The 20,859-nt window shown below is 36.3% G+C and overlaps 1 protein-coding gene across 14 annotated transcripts in view; it reads right to left on the bottom strand.

The window, feature by feature from the left end:
• The window catches only part of AGMO (alkylglycerol monooxygenase), a 365,218-nt gene that overhangs the window by 197,682 nt on the left and 146,677 nt on the right, over positions 1–20,859 (bottom strand). For all 14 annotated transcript variants that reach the window (XR_011488770.1, XM_070470728.1, XM_070470683.1 and 11 more), the window contains exon 5: positions 8,312–8,407. Coding sequence is in view for 13 of the 14 variants with exons in the window: in XM_070470728.1 (XP_070326829.1) it covers positions 8,312–8,407 (96 nt within the window). In the remaining variant the exon portion in view is untranslated. The remainder of the gene's footprint in view (positions 1–8,311; positions 8,408–20,859) is intronic.

Genomic DNA, 20,859 nt, shown 5'->3' with positions numbered 1-20,859 from the left:
TTTATGCCACCCAACAAAGCCCATGCTCTTAATCATTAACTGTCAATATGGAAATGGATTTAAAAATAAACGACAACACAGGGGTACTGTCAAGAAAAGTGCACTTAACATTAAGGGGTGAAAAAGAAACATTTCAGAATAACTGGTAATTGAGCTACATCATTGGAAAAAGGCAAAGAGAGAGCCTATGCAAGTACAGAGGAAAAAAATGTGTTCGATGTGGTTAGGGAGCACAAAGCCGTGTATTCAGCTGATCCGGCTGACTAATGGGATGGGATTGGAGAGGTAAGTAGGGTCATATTCCATGGTCGCTGAAACCTGTAGATGTATTTAAGGTGTTTGATTCTATCTTGGAGGCAGTCGAGAGCCATTTATCATGAAAATGTCTGTTGTTAATGTTGCCTGTGTCCTGATATTATTTGGGTTCTAAATATGCAAGTATATAGGAGAGAAAGGAATCTGTATGAATAAAGGAAAAAAAAAATCAATTTTGTTGTAACCATCTATGTAACAGATGATAAGGGTATAAACTAAGGTGAGGCAGATAAAAACGAAAAGGAAAAGAGAGATGAAGGAGCTGTTTAGGAGAAAAACTCAGCAAGTACACCATGAACACTTCGAGAGAGTGAAACGGTGTGCTAGTGACAACTATGTCAGAAACAAAGATATATATTGGAGATACACCAGACAAACTGGGACATCACTGAGAGATGTGAACTCAATGATACAAGATTTCAAAGGAGGAAAAAACAGATAATTGTTTACCAGGATTTGAATCACACATCAGCTACTAACAGCTGCAACAACACTAGCTTCTTCATCTGGATATAGCTCAATTTCCTCATTCTGAATAGAGACAGTAGGGTTGCATTAATAAATACATTGTATAATCAAATAAATACATCTTGTGAAATACTTAGCATAGGGACTGACACACGGTGTGAGCTACATAGGTGTAGCAGTGCATGAGAAACAAGAAATGCAAGAAATTTAGGCTTTCCTCAGCAAGCAGTGGGGCTTCCCAGGCAGCACTACTGATCAAGAACCTGCTGGTGAATGCAGGAGACATGGTTCGATCCCTGGGTCAGGAAGATTCCTTGGAGGAGGGCATGGCAACCCACTCCAGTACTCTTGCCTGGAGAAGCCCATGGACAGAGAAGCCTGGAGGGCTACAGTCCATGGGTTTGCAAAGAGTCAGACACAACTGAAGCGACTTGGCATGCAGGTACAGCAAGCAACAGAACATCACCAGAAAACTTCCAGCAGATGTAGCCTCTGAGAATAGATTAAATTTCAGGAGGGACAAGTAGATATGTATAAAGGTGACACTGCAGTTTGTTACAGGCAAGATTACAACTGAGTTCTGTCTTAACCAATTGCTGCTGTTGTTCAGTTGCTTAGTTATGTCTGACTCTAACTCCATACACTATAGCCCACCAAGCTTCCCTGTCCAAGGGGATTCTCCAGGCAATACTGCAGAGGGTTGCTATTCCCTACTCTAGGGGATCTTCCTAACCCAAGGATTGAACCTGTGTCTCCTGCATTGCAGGCAGATTCTTTACCACTGAAGCACCAGGGAAGCCCCTAAGTAATCAATAGCCTTGATCTTGTCACTGTACCATACTGGTTCTTTATGAACTCTGTTGTTATCAGCCATGGTAGGCTGAGACATAATCGAATGCAAATTTTGTTTGAAGAAGAAGTGTGATATGTGAGTACTGGCAGAACATTAGTTCTGAGCCAGCTCAGTTCAGTTCAGTTCAGTTCAGTCGCTCAGTCGTGTCCGACTCTTTGCGACCCCATGAATCGCAGCACACCAGGCCTCCCTGTCCATCACCAAATCCCAGAGTTTACTCAAACACATGTCCATCAAGTCAGTGATGCCATCCAGCCATCTCATCCTCTGTCGTCCCCTTCTCCTCCTGCCCCCAATCCCTCCCAGCATCAGGGTCTTTTCCAATGAGCCAGCTACATAACCTTATATAAACCATGGAATCTCAATATTAAAGTGATGCTGTTTGCTCAGAGTTGGTGAATATAAAAATTCCAGTTTTCTAAAATTATCTGTTAAATTTCTGGTATGGTTTCCTGCTGCATGTACTTCTCCATGTCCCCTTAAAATAAAGCCCCCTAACTGAACAAATATCCATTCTTTACAAGCTGTAAAAGTTTAATATGTCTTCAGTGACTCAAATTATTTTATGGGAATTAAATGAAAAATTTTTGTTTGGCACATACTGGATGCTTAATACATGGTGGCTATTTTATTACATTAAGATGAGAAATGAACCATCTATAGAGAAGCTGTATAGTGTGTTAAATGAGAACAAGGAATCTGCATCCTGACTACCTGGTAAAAAGCTGAACTTTGACATTTACTAATTATGTGACCCAGAGTAAGTTACTTAGTATATTTAATTGGAGAAAATAGTATTACCTAATTCATAGAGTTGTTATGAAGATTTAATGAGATAGTATTTGTTAAGATGCTTAAAATTTAATATTTTATATATTTTTATAATTTAATAAAACAAAATAAATTTAATTTTAAAATGAATAATAAATTGAATTATACAATAATTTAATAAAATGCTAAAGAAAAGGGAGTGCTATATATGTATATGATACACAAAATGAAGTAAGTAAACAAACAGAAACATCATCTCATCATATTTTCCTTGTGGTATCTCAGCAATAACAGCCATCAGTAATGGAAAATTATTGGTCTGGGATGACTGTAACTGTTTATCCTCCTAAACTTGTCTTACATTTTTTTCTTTCAGAACTTTCAAGCTCAGATAATTTTCCTTCTTCCAGAATATTGCACTTCATTATTCCAGTCTTTAACCCTATTTTGGTGTTTTGTTATCATATGCAAGGCTAGGAATGTAGCAGGCACTCAGTGAATGTCTGTGGTATATAAAAATTAAGATATTTAAAAAGATACAATAAACGGGCAAATTTAATAATTTTGTATATTGATTAGTTTCTAAATCACACAAAAAAGTTTATTTAGTAAACCTGAACAATGCACTCATAATAATGATCTCACACTCTTATAGTTAAGAATGAATTTTTTTCCTAAAGTAAATTTGTACATTAATGAATTATTCAAGTCTAAAATCCAACTGCATTTATTCTTATTAGTAATTCATATTAAATGAAGTATATATCAAAATTATGTCCTAAAGTATAGACAAATGACAATAATGATGGCTAGGAATAAATAGTAAGTGACTCATAATAAAACAGCTATCTAGAGTGTAAAAATAGAAATAAAAATAATAAACTCACTGAAAAAAATTTTAGTACTTTTTATGCCACCTGTTCTAATAAACAGATTATAACATAAACTAGATTCCATAATCCTCACAACAATGCTATGTATTTTTATTATTTTTACTTTACATATGAAGATACTGAAGCAGAGAAAGGTGAGTAGTTCAAAGTTGCAGTGATGAGTCACAACAAACAAAACATGGAAACAAGGCAAACGTCCATGGACACGTGAATGGATAAAGACGTGGTACATGTACACAGTGGAATGCTACCCACCCATTAAAAAGAATAAAATTATTTCATTTGAAGAAACTGAATTTAAATGCAATTAGTACAATTAAGAATTAGAGGAAGAGATAGTCGTAATAGGTGACAATTTCGGCAGAGAAATAAAAATTCTAAAGTTTAAAGCATAATGTCTGATGTGAGAAATCCACTGAGTGGGCTTAGAAAGAAGTGGACTGGTGAGAGCAAATAAAACAGTAAATGAACTTGAAGACAAATTAATCAAAATGATACAATATAGATTTTGTAAAGTGAAATGTTAAAAATTATGGAGTACTACTAATTTATGAGTCAATATCGAATAGTCTAATAAACATGTATTTGGAGTCCCAAGAGAGGACAGTAAGACTTGATATAGATATAATATTTAAGGAAATAACATACAGATTTTTTTCCCCAAAACTTTGATTTAAAATATACTGTCTATAAATTCTAACCAATAAGGCAAGAAAAATAAATAACATAAACACAGGAAAGAAAGAAATAAAAGACCATAAGTCATACATAGAAAACGTTCCTTGTTGTTGTTGTCGTTTATTTGCTAAGCCATGTCTAACTCTGGCAGCCCCACGGACTGTAGCCTGCCAGGATCCATTGTCCATGAGATTTCCCAGGCAAGAATACTGGAGTGGGTTGCCATTTCCTGTTCCAGGGGGTCTTCTCAACCCAGGGATTAAACCATGTCTCCTGCATTGGCAGGCAGATTCTTTACCACTGGGCCACCTGGGAAGCCCCCAAAACATCCCAGAGAATCTTAAAACAAATTAGTTTAAACTCATATAAACAATTCTTCCTATGAAGATATAGTAATCAATAAAGTAAAGGATTCGTATAAAAGGAGACAAATAAATCAATGAAAAAGAAGTTTAAAATTGGATCTAACCACATATATGGTCAATTTCTTATCAACATAGGACTCAGATAATCCAATGGATAAAAGAAAGTTTCCACAATAAATAATGCTGGAGTAAGTGGATGTGTGCATAGAAATAATAATTTTGACCCTTATCAAATACTATTCACAAAAATTTATTCCAGTGTTACATAAAATTCAAACTCAAAAATTTCTGAAAGTAATCCTAGTATAATTTCTCTCAGAGTTTATGAAAGCAAATATTTCTTAGAGAAAATATGACTAAATAACTAAAGTTTTAATGATAATCTTCAAATTTTAACATTTCTTTTAATGAAGAGTCATCAAGAAGAAAATAAAAAGGCATGCTGAGGGAATAAAAAGGAATATATTTAAAATACATATACTTAACAATGATTTATATCTAGAATCTACAACAAATTTCAGCAAATCAATTAGGCAAACAAAAAGAGTCTGAACAGTCATACATGTATTTAGTGGACATTGCTTTAATGTATCAGTGTCCAATAAATACATATAATACTGCTAAAGATCATTAATTACTAGGGAAGTATTATCACAAAAAATTCTTTATCCACATTAGAATGGGAAGAACTAAGGTTAACATTTCATTTTTATCCTATCTCCCAGCCATCCCAAATATCCCTCTCCTGGGAAACAGTCAGTACACAAGTATATTCCTAGAGGCATTTTAGATACATGCAAACATGTAAGACAGAGTTGTTTTTTAGCATACAAAAAGAGTTGTTTTTTAGCATATAAATAATAGTATATACTAGACTCTGTTGTGCAACTTGGTGTATTTGGAGATCCATCCATATTAGTACATAAAGAGATCACTCATATTTATAACTGAAAATAATGTTCCATATAGAATCTTCAGTTCAGCACTATTAAAATCATCAAATCAAATGGTTCAAATCTTCAATATCAAATAATTATTTTTTCTATTTCTTTGCTCAACCTCACCTGGTATATATATGAATAATATGCTAACCTATATTTAAGTGAAATCAAATGCACAATAAAGTTACTACTATTACTGTATTGTCTAAATCAGTTAATACTTATCATCTGAGAGTTAGTCGCTAAGGATCTGACTTTTTGTGACTCCACGGACCGTAGCTCGCCAGGCTCCTCTGTCCATGGGATTCTCCAAGCAAGAATACCGGAGTGGGTTGCCATTTCCTTCTCCAGGGGATATTTCCAACCTAGGGATCAAACCCGGATCTCGCATATTACAAGCAGATTTTTTACTGTTTGAGCCAACAGAGAGTCTAATATCTTAAAAAATAATTCCAATATTCTACAGTTACTAAGCTTAAAACATGTATTAAATATTGTTTTTTCTAATTACATGTAGAAAACTCACAAGAAAAAGTGTAAAACTATATATTGCAGACACTAGATGAATGAACAATAAACAAAAATGTGGTCATAAAAATTAAGCAGCAGTGTATAGTTTGAAACAAAATGTTTTGTAACTTTTCACCAAAAAAAGGAAGGAGATAGACGCTATTGTTTTCACTGAAATAACTCTAAACTAAGCAAAAAATTTCATTATAAACTCTTTAAACTCATTATAAACTCTATATGACCTACTTTATCTCTCATTTACACTTTTTCAAAAACATGTTAGTTTGTTTTTTTCCTTCCTCTTATCCTATCTGATTAAAAGGAATAAACTTCACTTCTAGAAAATCAGTCCTTCCTTAAGGCCAGATTCCCCTCTGTTTAAGAAGTGATTTTATGGTTGTCAGCAGAAGTAAAATAACTGTAAGAAATCAACCCTCCATCAGGTAAGGACAGAGTTCTTTGGTCAACATGGCCCTATCTATAGCTCATATACTGCTTCTGTGAATGGAGCCCCAAGGATTATGTCTGAAGTTAAACAGTGCCAAAGTGGCCTAAAGGACCTAACATACTTTAAATTCATGAAGTGGGTATTTATCTAGGCTAAAGCCCATTGTTTTCAGCTTTTGTTTCTTAATCTAATATGTATTCATCTTTAAAAAGTAGGGCAAAAGCATGATAATTTTTTTTCTTTTAAAAAGGTTGTCTTCCCCCTCCACTTTTCTGTATCACTTGATACAGTTCTCTGCATCAATTCTCTATATCACTCTCTAGAACCAGCCACTGCTATGAATCTCTTGGCTCTACTTCCTGAGTGGTCTTGTTATTAGTAAAAACTATAGTATGAGGTCTATAATAATCAATGTACTTAAGTACACAATGCAAAAAATCTTAGAAATGTACTCACAGCTAATGTATAATTTAAAATTCCAGGAACTTTAATTTCAGAAGGTAGGTTCTCACTTCTGTGCGGCTTAACTGTAGTGACTGTACATGATACAGTACTTGGGAAAGGACAAAGTACAACCCAAGAGAGAGGCTCTAATGCACTGCTTTCAAGTTAGAAAGGAAGCCACATGGAACTTCTGAGCCTAAATGTCTGACTGCTGACTTTCCTCCACTCTCCACTTTCTTCCCAGGATGGAACTCAAGGCTCATGGACTTTTGGGATGGCTATGGGAAAAGGCGGAAGTTGCTTAGGCACCATTGTTCTGTATCCAGACTAACACTACACCCAACAGATGGCATGACCTGGAGCAGAGCTGCTATAAAAATGTAATTCTCCTTTAACCCTTCTATGTAAATCATCGGAAAGTTTCCCTCCACTGATTTAAACAAATTTGGTCTTTGACCTCTGGAGTCAGAATTGGCCTCAACCACTCTTTCAGATGGTTGTTGTATTGACTGTTTGATGTATGTCAACTACCATAAAATGCAATACTATTTCATGACAGATCTTCAAATAATGCCACATATGTCCAAAGTTATGGTAACAGTCTCTTTATTCCAAGTAAATCAGTAGCATGAAATACTGCAGATTAATGAAATAATGCACTTTGTTGTATCAAGTTTTGGCATCTACTGCAGCTGTGATTTGTGGTATTGTTCAACCAGTTGCAACACCTGTCAACATGCTTCCTCTAGGACTTCAAAAGGCTTCCGATAAATACCAAATGCTTGAAAGGGTTCTCATGTGTATAAGTAAGAATTTTTCTGGGTCTGTGATTTTAGGTATTTAACAACCAGATCAGTACGATAGTTCATAAAACAATCAGCTATTTAATGATCTATCTGCAAACATTCAAGTCTGACAATTTGAAATACCACAGAGGACCCAAGAAATTATACTTGTCCACTTTTTATGCAGGAAAAAAAACTTAATATACTGAATACTCTTTAAGTAAAACCTAAACTCTAAAATTAGAGCAAGATTTCCAATCAAAACATATTTTGATAACTTCTTTAACATTAAGCTTCAGAAAGAGTTTTCAAGCAGTGTCTACCAACTGATAAATACATATATATAAAAATGTATAGCTATTATATATCTTATATAATTAAACATTGCTTATTATATAAAAATAAGTTATAATACAAATATAAATTATTATACTAATATATTAAATATATAAGCAAAGTATTCACAAATATATACTATATATATATATAGAGAGAGAGAGATAAATTTATATCTCTAAATTGAAATGAATTTCAACATCTTTGGTGAACAATGTTTAATAAAGTGTAATACAGGAAGATATTGTATTAAATACAGTATTAAAATCTTTTGGTACTTAATAGTTCAAAAAATTGTTTTATTTAATTGAGACCAACTGGCCTCATTGGTTCTTATAAACTTTGCAATATATATTCAGTAAAAAGGAATAAAAATGAACAGATGTTTCTCCTTAAAGAAGGCAGACAAAGATTTTTCTTACACAATAAATCAGTTGCTAGTGGATTTCCAGGACATTGCTTTAGGCTATTTAGGTAGAAAACTTAAAAAAAAAAAAAAATTACCTCTGTATGGATCCAAAACTGGTAGAGGAGATTGAACTGAAGATGAACAGCATATACTGAAGGTGGTATGAAGAGGGCCAGGGGAGAGTAGAATATCTGAAAGATTAAAACACTGTACATTTGTACATAGGATTTGTCAACATAACATATACTATTACTAATGGTTCAATATTCTGAGTCTATACTTCAGTGAATATGCCTTATTCTTTAGCAAATACATCTTATTCTGTATATTTTATTGTCATGTTTGACTTTGCAACATTAATTTTCCACATAATGATAAAGTTATAGGCATGCTGGAGCTAATTCCACTGGACTTCTGCTTCACATTTAATATTGTCTGGCTAAAATAGCATACACAGTAGATTATTTCCTTAATTTTGAAAAGGTTGGGTGTATTTCCTAGAAGTAAAGAGGTTTTTTAATATATACAAAAAGACTTTCTTTAAGTAAAGGAAATGTAGGAGCATGTTCCCTTATATCTTGACAGCTCCTAAACACTGTATCATTATGACATTCTGAGTAATAAAATGGAATTATAATAAAAGAAAGTAACTTCATATGAGAAGAGGATAGAATATGTTTTCCCTTTAATTATTTTTTTTCTTGTTTTGTGGTTTACAATATCTCTTGATGTTTTCAAAGTTATTAAGGAAAGAGCTATGATATTGTGCCATCGTGGAAAAAGTTTTGAAGGTCCCTATTTCCTAACAGACGGAAATGCCTCCGCCTTGGAAAAACAACTTGTGCTTAAACCACAGAACTGGTTAGAATCAACTAACAAGCACAATCTGCTGTGTTCTCCCAATGACTTTGATCCCCAAGAGTGGATTCATGTTGTGAGAAAACATTTTGTTAAATGAAAAACTAAACAACCAAATAGGAAGAAAAAGAAGCTGACTTCCACTTACATTTTAGGATTCATAAACTTAATATTTCTAAAAGATGAGATATTTTTAAAAGATATGTTTTCAGAATATTACAATTTTATTTCTGAATCATTTTAAAGCTTTTGTTCTCAATTATACCAAATATTATTTCAACAAGTTTAGTAATGATGATATATTTGAAATCAGACATTTATGTAAACTCTTCTAGTTTTTGTTTCAAACTTTAAGTCATGAAAAATCTTAACTGTCATCACAACAGGATCAGTTTCATTATTTATAAATTTATTAGTAAGCATTGGATTAGATTAGTGAGCAACAAAAGAACACTGGGCTCTTATTCAAGACATTCCCTTTTAAGCCTTCATTCCACTACAGAATCACTCTGCAGTATTTAAAAATTTCTTAAACTTCTCTAGGCTCCAGTTTCCAGTTCAAATGAATGGTGAAGGAGAAGACCATTTGAAATCTAGCCATCTTTTTAGTTCCAAAAGATCTCTATTATTTTTATTTGATTATAGTAATACATTAAAATAATTCTCTTACAATAGGTTAATAAAAGTATTTGAAAAATATGCATGATCTATAATTTAACTATTTTGTTTAATAAGGAATATTTTAGAAAGTCTGAGATGTAAATAAAAATGTAGAACAAGCTTATCTTGGATGCTTACTAAATAGTTCTATTTGGAAAAACAGTGCATTCAAGATGTACATTTAAAGTTCATTATGATTCCTTAAAGTGTGAAAAAATAGTCCTTTGAGATAAAAATAGTTATTATGGGAAAGGGTGTTCTGTAACCAGAAAAATTGTGAAGGGATGAGTTAGGCAAGTGAAGTTTCTTTGTCATAGGACTTCTCAGTGTCTTTATTGTGCTAGTACAAACTACAACTCTGTGAATCCAGAGAACACTTCCTTAAGGAATTTTCCATAAGATTAGATTTCCTAAGCACATATTTGTTGAACTAGGCTCTTGAATTGGAAGAATCAATATTCTAAAGTGAACATATTATTCAAGACAATATGCAGATTCATTGCAATCTCTATCAAATTACCAATGGTATTTTTCTCAGAACTGGAACCAAGAGAAAAAAAAAATTAAATTTGCATGGAAACACAAAAGACCCAAAATAGCCAAAACAAGCTTGAGAAAGAAGAATGAAACTGGAAGAATAATGTTCCTTGACTTCAGACAATACTACAAAACTACAATACTCAAAACAGTATGGTACTGACACAAAGCCAGACACATACATCAATGGAAAAGGATAGAAAGTCCAGAAATAAACCCATGCATTCATGGTCAATCAATCTATGACAAAGGAAGACAGAATATATAATGGAGAAAACACTGTCTCTTCAATAAGCGGTTCTGGGAAAATTGGACAGCTATATGTAAAGGAATAAAATCAGAACATTTTCCAATACGATATACAAAAATAATCTCAAAATGGATTAAGAACCTAAATGTAGGATGGGATATGATAAAATACCTAGAGTAAAACACAGAACACTCTTTGACATAAATTGTAGCAATCTTTTCTTTTTGGATCCATCTCCTAAAGCAATGGAAACAAAAGTAAAAATAAACAAATGGGACCTAATTAAATATAAAAAGCTTTCACAGAACAAAGGAAACCATAAACAAAAACACAGCATATGGAATGGGAGAAAATATTTGCAAAGAATGCAACTGACAAGGACTTAATTTCAAAAATATACAAACAGCTAATACATCCTAATATCAAAAAGCAAACAATCCAATTTAAAAAAAAGCATAAACAGAGCTTTCTCCAAAGAAGATGCACAGATGGTAAATACGCACATGAAAAGATGCTCACCATTGCTAATTATTACAGAAACACAAGTGAAAAATACAGTGAGGTACTACCTCACACCAGTCAGAACGGCCATCATAACAACAAAAAAAACTGTAAAAATAATAAATGCTGGAAAGGATGTGGAGAATTACTCTTGGTGGGTATTAAATTGGTGCAGTCACTATGAAGAACAGTATGGAGGTTCCTTAAAAAACTACAAATAGAGTTACCATGCGATCCCGCAATCCCACTCCTGGCAATATATATGAGGAAAACTCTAATTTGAAAAAATACATGCACCTCAATGTTCATAGCAGCACTCTTTTCAATAGTAAGGATACAGAAGCAACCTAAATGTCCAGTGACAGATGAATGGATAAAGAAGATGTAGTACATACATACAATGGAATATTACTCAGCCACTCAAAAATAAGGAAATAATGCCAGTGGCTTCAACATGCATGGATCTAGACAGTATAATGCTAAGGGAAGTAAGTCAGAGAAAGACAAATATCATATGATATTACTTATATGTGAAATTAAACTATGATAAAAATAAATATATTTATAAAACAGAAATAGACCCCGAGGCATAGAAAGCAAATTTATGGATATCCAAGGGGAAAGAGGTTTTCCCAGGTGGTGCTAGAGGGCAAGAATCTGCCTGTCAATGAAGGAAATATGAGAGGCGGTTTTGATCCCTGGGTCAGGAAGATCCTGGAGGAGGGCATGGCAACCCACTCCAGTACTCTCGCCTAGAGAATCACATGGACAGAGGAGTCTGGTAGGCGATGGCCCATAGGGTTGCATAGAGTCAGACACGACTGAAAGGACTTGGCACAAGCACCCAAGGGGAAAGAAAGGAGGGGGTTGGGATAAATTAGAAATTTGGGATTAACAGATACATATTACTATGCATAAACTAAACAAACAACAAGGATCTACTGAAGCACAGGGAAGTAAAAACTAGATAAACAACAATGATCTACTATTAGCACAGGAACTTATAGTTCAATTCCCTATAAGATAGGTTATACCTTACAATAACCTATAATGGGGAAGAACATGAATAAATTTTTCACATATTTATAAATGTATTTTATAAACATTAATATATTTTATAAATGCATTCATATATTTATACATATATATATGTAACTGAATCATTTTATCCAAATTAAAAGGTGCTTGCTCCTTGGAAGAAAAGCTATGACAAACCTAAACAGCATATTAAAAAGCAGTGACATTACTTTGCCAACAAAAGTCCGTATAGTCAAAGCTATGGTTTTTCAAGCAGTCATGTATGGATGTGAGAGTTGGACCATAAAGAAGGCTGAGTGCTGAAGAACTGATGCTTTTGAACTGTGGTGTTGGAGAAGACTATTCAGAGTCCTGTGGACTGCATGGAGATCAAATCAGTCCATCCTAAAGGAAACCAATCCTGAATATTCACCGGAAGGACTGATGTTGAACTAGAAGTACCAATACTTAGGTCACCAGATGCAAACAGCTGACTCATTAGAAAAGACCCTGATGCTGCAAAAAACTGAAGGCAGGAGAAGAAGGCAATGACAAGGGACGAGATGGTTGGATGGCTGGACTCTATGGACATGAGTTTGAGCAAGTTCCAGGAGATGGTGAAGGACAGGGAAGCCTGACATGCTGCAGTCTATTGGGTCACAAAGAGTCAGACATGACTGAGCAACTGAACAACAACAATATATTTAACTGAACATATATTTAACTGAATCACTATGCTGTATACCAGACACATTATAAATCAACTATACTTCAATTAAAAAACTGATGAAACAATGCCTCAAATCCTACAAATCAGTAAATATAATGATGAACTGACAATTAGAGAAATGAAGTCAGACTGAATTCTAAAAAATGAAATTTCTAATAAGAAATAAAAATATATGTCAGGGAATAAATCACATGAACCATATTAAAATTAATTTCTTGTGATTAATATAATACTGTAAAAAGAGACTAATGATACATTTAAGTTCCAATTTATAAAACTGAAAACAGCTTAGTAATGACATCCAGTTCTGAGACTGCTTCTTATCTATTCTATTTCCAAATTCTATACAGTTTTTAAAATCAGTTTGAATGCCACTTTCATCATAAAGCTTCCGATGGTACTAATTTGTCAGAAGAAATTTATTCTTCCTCAAACTTAAAACTCTCAGTACCTAGGCCAGATGATATGATACTGTTTTCCAAATATATCCATTTCAGCCATGCATTCAAACCCATGTTATTTGGACTCCAAGACTCTTTAGCCTTAAATTACACTATTGAAAGTGAAAATGAAAGTTGCTCAATCATGTCCAGCTCTTTGCAACCCCTATGGCCCATAGCCCTCCAGGCTCCTCTATCAATGGAGTCCTCCAAGCTATAAAACTGGAGTGAGTAGCCATTCCCTTCTCCGGGGCATCTTCTCATCCAGGGATCGAACATGGGTCTCCTGCATTGAAGGCAGATTCTGTTCCAGCTGAACCACCAGGGAAGCCTCAGTCAGTCAGTTCAGTTGCTCAGTCATGTCCAACTCTTTGCGACCCCATGAATCACAGCATGCCAGGCTTCCCTATTCATCACAAACTCCCAGAGTTTACTCAAACTCATGTCCATCGAGTCAGTGATGCCATCCAGCCATCTCATTCTCTGTCGTCCCCTTTTCCTCCTGCCCCCAATCCCTCCCAGTATCAGGGTCTTTTCCAATGAGTCAACTCTTCGCATGAGGTGGCCAAAGTATTGGAGTTTCAGCTTCAGCATCAGTCCTTCCAATGAACACCCAGGACTGATCTCCTTCAGGATGGACTGGTTGGATCTCCTTGCAGTCCAAGGGACTCTCAAGAGTCTTCTCCAACACCATAGTTCAAAAGCAGCCTAGGTTATTTTTCTTATCCTTTTATGAATACCATATATAATGGGGTTATAAAGGAAAGAAATGACACAAATCTGTAAATGTGAGGAGAAAATGAGAATAAGTCTTGGGGTGACCTTATGCTAGTGGTGAGATGAGTGGGTTTTATTCTGTTCATCAAGCAAATGGGGCAGGCAGAGGTGATGTGAGGAACATCATGAGGAAGAAACAACATGGCCCTGAGGGGGGGACCATAAGTATTCTGGCATTGCTGAAGTTGTTGGGAGAATGCAACAAGAGATTGGATGGAACCATGGAGTCTCAAGGATTCTGTGAACTCCCTTGATAGGACTACAATAAAGTGTGAGCTTGTGTGCATGGGGAAACGTGTGATTTCTAAAGAAACAATCTACATGAGATGAGATGACTGGGTGGCATCACTTAGTTGATGGACATGAGTTTGAGCAAGCTCCAGGAGTTGGTGATGGACAGGGAAGACTGGTGTGCTGCAGTCCATGGGGTTGCAAAAATTGGACACGACTGAGCAACTGAACTGAACTGAACTGAAAGGCTAAAAGAGTTCTGTGAAGAGAACACACTGATCATAGCAAACATCCTTTTCCAACAACACAGGAGATGACTCTACACTTGGACATAACCAGACAGTCAATACCAAAACCAGATTGATTATATTGTTTGCAATTGAAGAGGAGAAACTCTATACAGTCAGGAAAAAAAAAGACCTGGAGCTGACTGTGACTCAGACTATCAGCTCCTTATTGCAAAATTGAAGTTTAAGTTAAAGAAACTATGGAAAACCACTAGACCATTCAGGTATGACCTAAATCAAATCCCTTATGACATTCAGTAGAGGTGATGAATAGATTCAAGGGCTTCGGTCTGGTACAGAGTGCCTGAAGAACTATGGATGAAGTTACATAATATAGGAGGCAGTGACCAAAACCATCCCAAAGAAAAGGAAATGCGAGAAGGCAGTGGGATTGTATGAGGAGGAATTTCAAATAGCTGAGGAAAGAAGAAAAACAAAAGCAAAGGGAGAAAGGGAAAGATATACCCAATTGAATGCAGAGTTCCACAGAAGAGCAAGGAGAAATAAGAAGGTCTTCTTAAATGAACAATGCAAAGAAATAGAGGAAAACAATAGAATGGAAACGACTAGAGATCTCTCCAAGAAAATTGCCGAGTTCAAGTGAATATTTCAAGCAAGGATGGGCATGCTAAAGGATTAAAAAAAGGACTTAGAAGAGGTTATCAAGAGGTGGCAAGGATAGAGATACCATACAAGAAAGGTCTTAATAATTGGGATAACCACAATGGTGTGGTCACTCAACTAGAACCAGACATCTTGGAGTGCTAAGTCAAGTGGGTCTTATGAAGAATTACTACCAACAAAGCTAGTGGAGATAATGGAAATCCAGCTGTGCTATTTCAAATTCTAAAAGATGATGCTGTTAAAGACTGCACTCAGCATACCAGCAAATTTGGAAAACTCAGCAGCGGGCACAGGGCTGTAAAAGGTCAGTTTTCATTCCAATCCAAAAAAAGGCAAAGTCAAAGAATGTTCAAACTACCATACAGTTGCACTCATTTTACATGCTAGTAAGATTATGCTCAAAATTCTTCAAGCTCGGCTTCAGTAGTATGTGAACCGAAAAATTCTGGATGTACAAGGTGGGTTTAGAAAAGGCAGAGGAATAAGAGGTCAAATTGCCAACATTAGCTGAATCATAGAAAAGGCAAGGAGATTCCAGAAGAACATCTATTTTGCTTCACTGACTATGCTAAAGCCTTTGACTCTGTGAATCACAACAAACTGTGGAAAATTCTTAAAGAAATAGGAATACCAGGCTACCTGACCTGTTTTCTGTATGCAGGTCTAGAAGCAACAGTAAGAATCAGACATAGAACCACACACTGGTTCAAAATTGGGAAAGGAGTAGTATAAGGCTATATATTGTAACCCTGTTTATGAATTTCTATGAAGAGTATACCGTGCAGAATGCCAGGCTGGATGAATCACAAGCTGGAATCAAGATTGCTGGGAGAAATATCAACAACCTCAGATATGCAGAATACATCACCCTTTTGGCAGAAAGCAAAAAGGAACTAAAGAGCCTTTTGATGAGGGTGAAAGAGTAGAGTGAAAACGCTGGCTTAAAACTCAACATTCAAAAACTAAGATCATGGCACCCAGTGCCACTGCTTCATGGCAAATTGAAGGGGAAAAAAATGGAAGCAGTAACAGATTTTATTTCCTTTGACTCAAAAATCATTGTGGATGGTGACTGCAGTCATGAAATTAAAAGACTCTTGTTCCTTTTAAGGATAGTTATGACAAACCTTGACAGAGTATTACAAAGCAGAGACGTCACTTTGCCAGCAAAGGTGCACATAGTCAAAACGATGGTTTTTCCAGTAGTCATATATGGATGTGAGAGTTGGGCCATAAAGAAAGCCGAATGGCCAAGAATTGATGCTTTCAAATTGTGGTGCTGGAGAAGACTCTTGAGAGTCCCGTGAACAGCAAGGAGATCAAACTAGACACTCCTAAAGGATATCAAACCTGAATATTCACTGGAAGGACTGATGCTGAAGCTGAGGCTCCAATAGTCTGGCCACCAGATGTGAAAAGCCAACTCACTGGAAAAGAACCTGATGCTGGGAAAGATTGAGGTCAAGAGCAGAAAGGGGAAGCAGACAAGTAGATGGTTAGAAAGCATCACTGACCAAATGGACATGAATCTGAGTAAACTCTGGGAGATAGTGAAGGACAGGGGAGTGTGGAGTGCTGTAGTCCTTGGGGTCCAAACAGTCAGACTCAACTTAACCAATGAACAACCAGCAACAGCAACAGATACTGGTTAAACCAGAAAGGGAGTCTTTTAATGTGATTATAAGGAGACTGAATTAATCCTAGACCAGGAGACAGTAGTTTATGTACGTGGTTTTTTAAGCTTGTAAGAAATTATAAAATGGCATGTAATTCTATTTCTATAACCCTGTGAAAAATCATACACATTCAACCACAGCAGTAGCTGTAGGGATGGAGAAGTAGAGTACATGCAAGAGATCTATGGATTTGCTAATTGTTTAAACATAGGAGATGAGAGAAACAGAGGAGAATCAGAAGACACCCAGATTTCTGGCTTGTGTGAAGAATGATATTTTATCAAGATGCTGTACAGGAGGAAGACTAAATTTATAAATTTCAACCTAGGGGATATTGTGTTGAAGAGCTTGAGGAATATTCAAAGAGAGCTGTTGAGTAAGCAAATATGTCCTACAAATATCAATTAAACTAAAAAATTACCTTGGATTTGCAGCCATGGATCAGTGGATCAGTAGGCCTACAATCCAAACCTCAGTAGGTTTAAGAATCATTCAAAGAGAGGGATGAAATAGAGGTAGGTTTGATTTACTTCTCTTTTTCTCTGAGAACAAGGAAGAAAAGACCTAGAAGTATTTCTTGAATATAAGATATGGATGAGGGAGGAAATTGTGTACATGTATGTATGGTGTGTGTGTGTGTATAGGTGTCTGTGTGTATATATAGGTGTGTGTATGTATAGAGGGGTGTGTGTGTATAGGTGTGTGTGTATGTATGGTGTGTGTGTATGCATAGGTATGTGTGTGTATAGGTATGTATGTATGCATAGGTGTGTGTGTGTATGCATAGGGGTGTGTGTGTGTGAGTGTGTGTATGTTTCATTCTGAGAAACGTGAGTATATTTATGGTATATTCAGAAAGAGTCAGTTGAGAGGAAGAAGAATAAATGCCAACAGTAGCTGATAAGACAAAGTTCAAGAGAGGAACAAAGTAGAAGCAATGTCACAAACCTAAGGATGGTTGTCATTGTTCTTTTAGTTGCTAAGTTGTGTCTGACATTTTTTGTGACCCCATGGACTGTAGCCCACCAGGCTACTCTGTCTATGGGATTTCCCAGGCAAGAATACTACAGCGGGTTGCCATTTCCTTTACCAAGGGATCTTTCTGACCAAGGGATCAAACCCACATCTCCTGCATTGGCAGGTGGGTTCTTTACCACTGAACCACAAGAGAAGCTCTATCTAAGGGTTAGATCTCTTGAAGAGAGATGAACGTTTTCTACAAAATTGGAAATTAAAATGTATATGTACTTGTGAATTCACAAATTCTAATGAAAATATCTGAGCAGAAGAAAAAAGAGGGAAAAGGAAAACCAGAAAAACTCTCAATTCTCTGTAAAGTTTTAAATTCATATATTGGCTGATTAAAAAAAAAAAAAGAGGCAACAGTAGAGACGAGATCTTGAGAAGACTGCAGAATTCTAGAAAGGCTTCTCCCAAGTAGGGGAAAGCTCATGTTTATATCTTGGCAAACATCACTGACAGCTCATCTGCATCTGGAAGCCATTCATGGAGGGACACCAAGCTCCCAGCTGGGACTGGAGGACTTCATGGAGCTTGACAAGCTGAGAATAGGGGTGATATAGGGTGACAACATTCCAGCAAGGCTAGGGGACCTACAGGCAGATGTAACAGAACAAGGTAGCCTGTGCTTGCCAGGGTGCAGGTGTTAGTCACTAAACCAAGTCCAACGCTTTGTGACTCCATGGACCGTAGACAATCGGGTTCCTCAGTCGATGGCACTCTCCAGGTAAGAATAGTGGAGTGGGTTGCCATTCCCTTCCCCAGGGGATCTTCCTGACCCAGGGATTGAACCTAAGTCTCCTGCATTGCAGGCACGTTCTTTACCATCTGAGCCACCAGGGAAGCCTTTGAAGTCCTTGCCAGAGTCCTTGGAATTAAGCATCTTAGATTAGACATAGTAGGAAGCATATGCTGATAGTATGTTCTTGTGTTTGTACTTCAGTTCAGGTCAGTTTATTCACTCAGTCATGTCCAACTCTTTGAAACCCCACGGACTGCAGCATGGCAGGCCTCCCGTCCATCACCAACTCCCAGAGTTTACTCAAACTCATGTCCATTGAGCCTGTAATGCCATCCAACCATCTCATCCTCTGTCGTCCCCTTCTCCTCCTGCCTTCAATCTTTCCCAGCATCAGGGTCTTTTCAAATGAGTCAGTTCTTTGCATCAGGTGGCCAAAGTATTGGAGTTTCAGCTTCAGCATCAGTCCTTCCAATGAATATGCACGACTGATTTCCTTTAGGATGGACTGTTGGATATCCCTGTAGTCTAAGGGACTCTCAAGAGTCTTCTCCAACAACACAGTTCAAAAGCATTAATTCTTTGGCGCTCAGCTTTCTTTATAGTCCAACTGTCATATCCATACATGATTACTGGAAAAACCATAGCTTTGACTAAATGGACCTTTGTTGGTAAAGTAATGTCTCTGCTTTTTATTATGCTATCTAGGTTGGTCATAACTTTTCTTTCAAGGAGTAGGAGTCTTAATTTCATGGCTGCAGTCACCATATGCAGTGATTTTGAAGCCTCCCCAAAATAAATCTGTCAGTTTCCCCATCTATTTGCCATGAAGTGATGGGACCAGATGCCATGATCTTAGTTTTCTGAATGTTGAGCTTTAAGCCAACTTTTTCACTCTCCTCCTTCACTTTCATCAAGAGGCTCTTTAGTCCTTCTTCACTTTCTGCCATAAGGCTGGTGTCATCTGCATATCTGAGGTTATTGATATTTCTCCCAGCAATCTTGATTCCAGCTTGTGCTTCATCCAGCCCAGCATTTCTCATGATGTACTCTGCATTTAAGTTAAATAAGCAGGGTGACAATATATAGCCTTGATGTACTCCTTTCCCAATTTGGAACCCGTCTGTTTTTCCCTGTCCAGTTCTAACTGTTGCTTTCTGATCTGCATACAGATTTCTCAAGAGGCAGGTCAGGTGGTCTGGTATTCCCATCTCTTTAAGATTTTTCCACAGTTTCTTTAACATTTTTCCAAGTGTTTCTACTTAGAAAGTCTTTATCTTTCTGACTTACTTCATTCTGTATAATAGGCTCTAGATTCATCTGCCTCATTAAAACTGAGTCAAATGAAGTAAGTCAGAAAGACAAATATTGTGTATTAACACGTATATATATATAATCTAGAAATATGGTGCTGATGATCCCATATGCAGGGCAGCAAAGGAGACACAGATGTAAAGAACAGACTTTTGCACTCAATGAGAGAAACAGAGGGTGGGATGCTATGAGAGAATAGCACTGAAACATACATTACCATCTGTAAAATAGATAACTAGTGCAAGTTTGATGTCTGAAACAGGGCACCCAAAACCAGAGCTCTGTGACAACCTGGAGGGATGGTGTGGGGAGGGCAGTTCGGGGGAAGTTCAGGATGGAGGTGTATACCTATGGCCAATTCATATTGGTGTATGTATGGCAAAATCCATCACAATAATATAAAGTAATTATCCTCCAGTTAAAATTAATTAATTAATAAAAACTAAAAGGAAAAAAATCTTTAGCTCTAAGATATCTAGACCCACCTTTCTTTTCTCATATCTGTGCTCTTAGCCATTTCCCCCTTTCCTCATTCCACCTTTTTATACATCCTATATTCTCACCATAATCATGCTGTGAAGGGTTGATTTATGTCTCTTACAAAGGGAGATTTGGACATGGACATGAACAGAGGAAGAATTCCATGTGAAGAGGAAGGCAGAGATCAGAGTGAAAACATCTACCATCCAAAGAATACCAAAAGCTGCCAGCAAACCACCAGAAGGAAACAACCTTGCTGATATTTTGATTTTCAATTTCTAGCCTCCAGAACTACGAGACAATGCATTTCAGTTGTTCCAAGTCACAGAACTTTGGCTTCTTTGTTAGGGCAGTTCTAAGAAAATAATATGCATAATATATATTGTACGCATATGTACATACCATATATTGTACACATATCCCCTAAATTTATCATTTATATGCTAAGTCACTTCAGTTGTGTTTGACTCTCTGCAACCCCTTGGACTGTAGCCCAGCAGGC

Source organism: Odocoileus virginianus, chromosome 1, assembly GCF_023699985.2.
Source record: "Odocoileus virginianus isolate 20LAN1187 ecotype Illinois chromosome 1, Ovbor_1.2, whole genome shotgun sequence".
In the NCBI taxonomy this organism is placed as follows: domain Eukaryota; kingdom Metazoa; phylum Chordata; class Mammalia; order Artiodactyla; family Cervidae; genus Odocoileus; species Odocoileus virginianus.
The sequence above is the reverse complement of the archived record's forward strand: the minus strand, read 5'-3'. Positions and strand labels throughout refer to the sequence as shown.